Source organism: Nematolebias whitei, chromosome 9, assembly GCF_014905685.2.
Source record: "Nematolebias whitei isolate Nwh7 chromosome 9, NemWhi1, whole genome shotgun sequence".
Taxonomy (NCBI): Eukaryota; Metazoa; Chordata; class Actinopteri; order Cyprinodontiformes; family Rivulidae; genus Nematolebias; species Nematolebias whitei.
This window is the reverse complement of record NC_056506.1, coordinates 50,141,782-50,150,472: the sequence shown is the minus strand read 5'-3', so window position 1 is coordinate 50,150,472 and position 8,691 is coordinate 50,141,782. Positions and strand designations below refer to the sequence as shown.

The 8,691-nt window shown below is 39.1% G+C and overlaps 1 protein-coding gene across 1 annotated transcript; it reads left to right on the top strand.

Moving 5' to 3' along the window:
- The first annotated feature begins 841 nt into the window (after nucleotides 1–841).
- Nucleotides 842–5,515, top strand: LOC119415289 (zinc finger and SCAN domain-containing protein 2-like). The gene is made up of 2 exons (XM_037682467.1): nucleotides 842–1,106; nucleotides 4,491–5,515. Exons 1-2 carry the CDS (start codon nucleotides 935–937, stop codon nucleotides 5,306–5,308), a joined length of 990 nt encoding a protein of 329 aa, XP_037538395.1. The 5' UTR covers nucleotides 842–934; the 3' UTR covers nucleotides 5,309–5,515.
- Nucleotides 5,516–8,691: the final 3,176 nt, after the last annotated feature.

Genomic DNA, 8,691 nt, shown 5'->3' with positions numbered 1-8,691 from the left:
GTACGTAACCAACGTTTCGTGACCGATGGAGGCGCTGTTGCATTTTTACACGATACCTTGGCATCGAAGAAGAGTATGCTACGCCAAAATGTATCCGAATATTAATTGCTACAGACTCCAGTAGTGTAATCTGCAGTATAAAGCTTGCTCATTCTCAATCAAGGCCTGTTGTAATAGAAATTTTACAAACACTGTATAGAATTAAAAGATCAGGAGTTTAAGATTAATTTGGGTCCCTGCTTGTATAGGAATTTTAGGTAATGGACTTGCAGATAAGTTTGTTAAAGAAGCTTCTACAAAGATAAAAAAAAATTCCTTATAAGTCTCATACAGCAAATCAGAAATAAAATATATTGTTAAGGAAGAAATGGCAGGAGGAATGGAACAAGGAGTGGAAAGGGAGACATTTTTATTATTTTCAAAAAATTGTGGGTAGGATGAGGGAAACATCGAAGAGGAGGGAAGAGGATATTTTATCAAGACTTCAATTTGGTTATACATATTTAAATTCTAATCTAAAACGAATAGGAAAACATCCTACAGGAGTTTGTGAATGTGGCCAATCACAAGAGACAGTAGAACAGATTGTATAAAATATCACAGAGAAAGAGTTATTCTTCAAAATCAATTTCATGAGCAAAAAATTTAATTTAGTTGAATTGCTTCGCTTAAATTCAATTCACATTTTAAGTTGGGCATATTTTCATTTTCTTGTAAAATCAGAACTTTTCAGGAGAAAATAGGTTGGGGTTTAATTCTGGTTCACACTCCAATTCAGAAGGTGGCGGTAATGCGCACTAACAAGCGGTTTGCCAACCGCCAATAAAATCAAAGAAGAAGAAACCGTATCGTTGTTCTGTGGGGTCAGCGTACGTTACGGAGAGCAGTTGTTTTCCGTCCATTAAAAGTGTTTATTCAGTTTTTAGTAAACAAAATGTTTTCAATTCATTATCTGAGAGAGTTCATCGGTGAAAGACTGAGCGCTGCTGCCTCAGAAATCTTCTCCGAGTTTGAGAAGACGATCCTGCGGTACGAAGAAGAGCTCGACCGTCAGCGCAGACTGCTGGATGTCAGCTGGAAACCTGAGCTGAAGCTGCACAGAGTCGGTACGTAGCTCTGAACCTGCTCACACAACCACCAGGAGCTCCGTTAGATTACACAGATTACACACAGAAATTAAACCCGGAAGCTAAAAAGACGAAATTATACCGAACTTGGAACACGTTAGCCAAGCTAATTGATGCTGACAGGTAACGAATTGCTGAATTGGTAACGGAACTAATGGATGCTAACAGAGCTAATGGATGCTAACAGAGCTAATGGATGCTAACAGAGCTAATGGACGCTAACAGAGCTAATGGATAACAGCATAGCTAATTGATGCTAACAGAGCTAATGGATGCTAACAGAGCTTATGGGTGCTAACAGAGCTAATGGATAACAGCAGAGCTAATTGATGCTAACAGAGCTAATGGATAACAGCAGAGCTAGTTGATGCTAACAGAGCTAATAGGTGCTAACAGAGCTAATGGGTGGTAACAGAGCTAATGGATGCTAACAAAGCTCATGGATAACAGCAGAGCTAATTGATGCTAACAGAGCTAATGGATAACAGCAGAGCTAATTGATGCCAACATTTTATTGTTGGATGTAACTGGGACCCCGTGTACATAATTTCGCTCCACCACATGTACCACATGAGGTGCGAATGACAATAAAGAAACTCTGACTCTGACTAACAGAGCTAATGGATGCTAACAAAGCTCATGGATAACAGCAGAGCTAATTAATGCTAACAGAGCTAATGGATCACAGCAGAGCTAATGGATGCTAACAGAGCTAATGGATGCTAACAGAGCTAATAGGTGCTAACAGAGCTAATGGACGCTAATATAACTAATGGACGCTAATATAACTAATGGACGCTAACAGAGTTAATGGATAACAACAGAGCTAATTGATGCTAACAGAACTAATGGGTGCTAACAGAACCAGTGTTGCCAGATGAGAAATGTAAGATTATCGTACTAGAGACATAAAATTATTGTATTTTGAGGGAAATTATCGTACACCCATCATAACCAAAATAACAAATCTATTGATGCACTACAGTAGTGATGGATCCGCTTCCAGACCGGCTCTGCTTCTTCTTCTTTTCTTTTTTTTCTTTTCCTCACTCATGGGGTGGGCGCAGCGGACTATTCAGCCAATCATGGCCGTTGTTCTGAGGCAAACGGAAACACGCCACTCGTAAGTAACATTTAGAAAAGTACTATTGGATGGAACTTCCAGCCAGTCATGCATCTGTTTACGGACAGATACCTTCAGGGTTCACAAAAAATTCCGACAGTTGCAACAGGCTGATGACAACCGATTACAACCACACATTCACGGAATGGTCAAATTATCATATATTTGGCCTTTTTTGGGATTATTGATCGTACAGAGGGCAAAATTGTCGTACAAATACAATAATTATCGTACACCTGGCAACACTGAACAGAACTAATGGATGCTAACAGAGCTAATGGATGCTAACAGAGCTAATGGATGATAACAGAACTAATTGATTCCAAAAGAACTAATGGTTACTAAAAAAAATAATGGATACTAACAGAGCTAATGGATACCAAAAAAAAATGGATACTAACAGAGCTAATGGATACAAAAAATAAATAAATGGATGCTAACAGAGCTAATGGATAACAGCAGAGCTAATGGATACAAAAAAAAGGGATACTAACAGCTAATTGATGCTAACAGAACTAATGAGTGCTAACAGAGCTAATGGATGGCAACAGAACTAATTGAAGTTATTATTATTATTGTTTTATTATTTTATTGTACTCTAATAAGCCTCAATGGTGAAATTAATTCTCTGCATTTCTCCCACTGCATATGTGAGCACACACGTGAAGCAAAGAGCTGCTATCAAAGGCGCCCAGGGACCAAGGCCCTTGCTCCCTGGGCCCTGAGTGGGGCTAATGAGGATGGAGGCAGGTGTAGGTGTTTAACATTTTCCACCCACATTTTTTGATCTCGGTCTGGGGAGTTGACCAGCGACACTCCGATCGCAGGTATACCTTCTCTAAACTCTACTCCAGTACTCTCCCCAAACTGAACTAATTTGAGTTTTTCATTTTGTATCTGAATGATGAAGAGTCTTGGACGTTGTATCCTCTGAGCAGCAATGACATCATGAGTCTTTTTGAATTAAAGTGCAAAAACAATACGCCGAACAACAGCAGCACGAACTTAAGTCTGTGTGAGCAGATGATTATGAATAAATACAGCAGCATGAAATAAATCAGCAGTAAGAGATCAGCAGCATGGATAGTCAGCAGCACATACAGTAACAATCAAGTGGCATACACTATATAACAACATGCATCAACACCTTATTTGAGTGGGAGGAGTTGGGTCTTCCTGTTTTTTTTATATCGTTCTCCGTTTGACATTTGGGGTCAGGGGCATGAAGGGGTGGGGGTAGGCTGCCTGGTTGGTGTCTGGGCTGTGGGTGGGTGTTGGGCCTTGGGGGGCGATTGGGGGTGGGGCCGGTGCTCCCTGGGTTGTTTGGATCTTTTGATCAGGGTTCCTGGTTGCAATGGCCGGCCTTTTGGCTGGGGTGGCTGCCGGGTTCTGGCGGGGAGTCGGTTGTATGTGTGTGTGTGTGTGTGTGGTCGTTGGTGATGCATGGTGGTGGTCGGGGGCGTGGCTTTGCTTTGACGGGGTGCTGGCTGGTCAGCCTGATGTGACATTCGCGGTGGGGGGTGCTGTGTGTGGGGAGGGGTGCATAGGTGGCGTGCCGGGGCCTCTCCGGGCCTGTGGTGTGGGGCTGTAGTGATGCCTGATCATTGGTGCGCTTGGCCGGCCTTCCTCAGCCGTTTTCACTTTTTGGTTCTTTATTTTGTACTTTTATTGCTTGCTTTAGTATTTCTTTTTTTTTTTTTTTTTTGCGAAAGCCGAAGGTTTTCTTCTCATCCTGAACATTTCATTGCATTGTTGACCTTGTGTTAATCTACCGGTATATGAGTAAAAAACAAACATAACATAATCTGTTGATCGCACAAAGTTAGGTCAGGTCCTCTGGACGGTTTGTTTTTGATGAAACGTTTCGTCTTTCATCCAAAAGACTTCATCAGTCTGAGGAGCCACAACAAATAATCTGTTGGTGTCCTGTGTTTACTTCGGAGAAAACTGGAGAAATCAAAGCATTTTGATGCAACTCTGAAAGACCATAACAAAGTCCATGCTCAATAATCCAGGTATAAAATCCAACATTTTTCAGTCAGGTCATCTGGACAGTTTCTTTTTTTTCTGAAAGACTGTTCACTCTGCAGACCAAAGTCACCCAGATTTAAAAAGCTTTCCCTCCAGCTGTATTTTAGTCTTTTTTTTTTTTTTATTAAGTAAAAAAAAAATTACCATGACTGTCTGAACGTAACTGTTTAATATTGGACCTCTTTTTTTTTGTTGTTTTGTCCTTTCAGACCTCCAACAGGAACCAGTCCACAAGATGGAGCTGATCCTCACAGACCAGCAGCTCTACAACCAGGAGAGGAACTCCAGCCTGGACCAGGAGGAACCAGAACCAGAATCTACAATAATCAAAGAAGAAGAAGAGCAGGAGCTCTGCAGCAATCAGGATGAAGATCAGCTCCAGCTGAAGCAGGAGACTGATCCGTTTATGGTGACCGCTTTGTTTGAAGAAAGTGAACCAGAACCAGACGAGGAGCAGCTCATCTTTCAGAGTTCTGCTGGACCTGAGGACCAGGATTCAGGGTCACATGAAAATTCAGAGCATTCACAAAAGACTGATCACACAGACAGGCGTCACGGTGACAAAGCAGACCAACCAGCAACATTTGAGAGGTTGTTTTCTTGTCAAATCTGTGGAGAAACTTTCATAGATAATTCACATCTGATCCGACACATCAAGGTCCACTCAATTAGGAACCAGAACTCTGACAGACTGCAGTACTGTTGTCCCTTCTGTGGTAAAAGCTTCCCTGCTTTTAGCAAGTTAGTCATCCACATCAGAAGTCACACAGGTGAGAAGCTGTATGTTTGTAAAACCTGTGGAAAACGTTTTAGTCATACCTCTAATCTGAATCGTCATAAGATGATCCACACGGGAGAGAGGCCATTTTTTTGTCAAACTTGTGGGAAAAGCTTTAATCAGTCTTCAAGTCTGAAAATACACATGCTGATTCATACAGGAGAGAAACCATTTTCTTGTCAAACCTGTGGAAAATGTTTTAATCACATTTCCCATCGAAATCGTCACATGAAAGTTCACACAGACTGAGTGGATCTTCGGTCACTTGTGGAGAATTTTCACCAAATGATTCCAGCGAGGAGAAAACTCTCAGAATGTGGAGAAACTTTAGAAAAGCTTTGAATCCTGCCTCCGTTTACAGAAGAGTTTGTTCCAGCAAACACTGTTGGGCTTTTTGCAGCTCAGACTGAAACAAAGTAAAACTAGCTTAGTTATTATTTGAGCTCAGATGCAGGTCATAAGTTAAGATATCCTGTTAAAAACATTGATTAAAAAAAGTTTACAAATTGAGATTAGTGAACTTGTCTGCATTAAATGGATTAAAGATGTCTCTTTTGTACTAAAGACAACATATCGGTATTTCTATTCTTTTTATTATTATAATTTTTTTTAACAAATTGTTTTATTCACATTCCAAATTTTTACAGACACTATTTTCTGTCACATCAAACTAAAAAGAATCAATTCAACAGAAACCTTAGTGAACATCTCAGCGACTCATATGTTAATAAAACTTTTCCATTTTAAAGAAATTAAAGCAAAAACAAAGGGAAGGTGTTTCTCATACATCATGTCCAGATACCTGTAAGTGAATCTGTTAACACAGAAACTAACACGCTATAATGTCAATTCCAAATATGTTATTAATGGTTTCCATCTTTTCTTAAATAAATTAATAGTTTAGCTTTTAGAGGTTTATTCCACGATAGGGTGATCTTTTTTTTTTTTTTTTTTTTTTCTTGCCACCTGTATAAGGGTCCCAAGCAGGTACAGTTGCTCTTTACTTAACAAATCACTCGGGAGCATTCCTAGGACAAAAAGGGGGTTCCACTCAATGTAAGTGTGCAAGACGTTTGAAATTTCTTCCCTAATTCTTTCCATAAATGTTTAGTCTTTGGACAATCCCAAAATATGTATGTATGATCTTCCAACTTGTCCACAATGTCTCAAGCACAAGCTTATTTTGGCCTTATCAAATTTAGAAATAATACAAGGTGTTCTGAAATATCTAACATTTACATTCCATCTCACCATCTCTCTTTTTCTGTTCAAGACTACTCTGAAAACAAATCTCTTTAGACTAGCGTCTCCTTCTTAACTTTGTTTTATGTATTTTAGGTTTCAATTTATTCCCGTTGGTCTTTGCACTCTGTTTGTTTTTACACAATCTTATCTGATATGTTTCTTGCTGTAAAGTGTCCTTGGGTGTCCTGAAAGGCACTTTTTAAATACATTTATTATTATTGTTATTGTTGTTATTATTATATGAAATTTAGGGCATGAACTTTGTTCAAAGGTCAACCATGTTGCTTCTTTACTCTGTTTTAGCCCCCCCTAGTATAACCTCAAATCTGGTAGGTTAAGGCCTCCATAAGCTTTACCACTGGTGAGCTGTGAAAATTTGATTCTGGCCTTTTTTTTTCTCTGTCAAATAAAGATGTATAGAGATAAATAGACAAATAGATATAGACAAATGGAGATAACTTTTTGCTTTTTTGTAGTGATTGTGGGGATCCAAATGGGAAGGGACATAAACAAATACAACAATCTGGGGAGGATATTCTTTCTGACTGTTTCAATCCTCCCCAAAAAGGATGACGATAACATTTACCTTCTTTCTGAATTTGATCCAATTATTTCCGATAATTTATTATTAAGTTATTATACTTTATACAGTTGAGAGACATTTGTAGTGATATTGATTCCCAAATATCGAAACCCGTTAGGTGACCAATTGAATTAAATAATTTCAGATAATTCTGAAGGCCCACTCCCATTTATCATCATAGCTTCAGATTTTTATTCATTGACCAGGTACTTGGAATCCCAAGAAAAGGCTAAAGCCCTTTAAACATTTTAAAACTTTTGATATAGAAATTAATGGATCTCTAATGAATAATTAGCAGCACTTTGGCTCAGTGGTTAGCACTGTTGCCTCACAGCAAAAAGGTCCTGGGTTCAATCTCCAGTTGGACCTGGGGTCTTTCTGTGTGAAGTTTGCATGTTCTTCTCGTGTTTGCATGGGTTTTCTCCCACAGATCAAAAACATGCATGTTAGACTGCCTTCAGGCCCAGGCCTACCTTGCAAAAGAGATCTGTGATCTCAATCGGATTTGCCTGGTTAAATAAAGGTTAAATAATATAAATAAAAATAATATGACGTCATCAGCATACAATGATAACTTGTCGGTCCTAATTTTATCTGATATACCTAAAATGGATGAGTATGTCCTGATTAATTCTGCTAGAGATTCTATACTAACGGCAAACCAAAGCGGCGATAAACAGCATCCGTGGCACGTTTCTCTTTTTAAGGGAAAACTTTCTGACAAATAACCATTTACACGTACTCTACAAGTTGGGCTGGAATACAGTACTTCAAACCAGTTAATAAAATTTTCATCAAAGCCCATTTCTTTCAGAGCTTGCTTTAGGAACATCCAACCAAATGCCTTCTCAGTGTCCACGCAGAGAAGCATTGACGAGTGTGGACTTAGTTGGCCTGCTGATACATTCAGGGTACGTCTAATGTTATTTATTTTTAATCTTTTGGGTATAATTCCTGTCTGATAATGAGTTACGTATTTATCACAGATTTTTTTATTTTAGAATATATTTTTCATGTTTTATTTCATCTTCATATTATATTATGTCAATAAAAACATTATTTTAGGACCTAAACTATACAATTTATTACATTAATTAAAAAAAAAAAAGTAGTAGAACAATAGTAGTAGTAGTTCATGAAGTTTCTAACTGTTAAATAACCCCAAATATTTTTGGTGTAATTTTCATTTGAATGTTGTGCTTATTTTTTTCTGAATGTTTTATCAATAAACTAAGAAATAACGGCTCCACTCTGCTTGGTGGCGCTAAAGAGCCCTCGCGTTATTTTCAGCCGCTATTAAACACACGAAGAAGACGCGAGACGTTTTGTTTCCGCCGTCAATCCGAGAACACTCTGGTGAACGGGGAGCAGTTGTTTTCTGTCCTTTACAAGTATTAACAGGTTTTTAGTAAAAATGTCTTCGGTTCATCATCTGAGAGAGTTCATCGGTGAAAGACTGAGCGCTGCTGCCTCAGAAATCTTCTCCGAGTTTGAGAAGACGATCCTGCGGTACGAAGAAGTGATCGACCGTCAGCGCAGACTGCTGGATGTCAGCTGGAAACCGGAGAAGCGGCACAGAGTCGGTACGTAGCTCTGAAACTGCTCACACAACCACCAGGAGCTCCGTTAGTCGCATATTTGACACAAAATAAACCCGGAAGCTACAAAGACGAAATCTTACCGGACCGGAACACAAGCTAAGCTAATTGATGCTAACAGAGCTAATACACAATAACAGAGCTAATGGTGCTAAACGGATGCTAACAGCTAATTGATGCTAACAGCTAATTGATGCTAACAGCTA

What these genes read in the sequence shown, in the direction of transcription:
- LOC119415289 (XM_037682467.1), top strand. Translation starts at nt 935, where the DNA reads ATGTTTTCAATTCATTATCTGAGAGAGTTCATCGGTGAAAGACTGAGC. An exon ending in GCTGAAGCTGCACAGAGTCG is followed by an intron (nt 1,107 to 4,490) that starts GTACGTAGCTCT and finishes TTGTCCTTTCAG; the next exon opens with ACCTCCAACAGGAACCAGTC.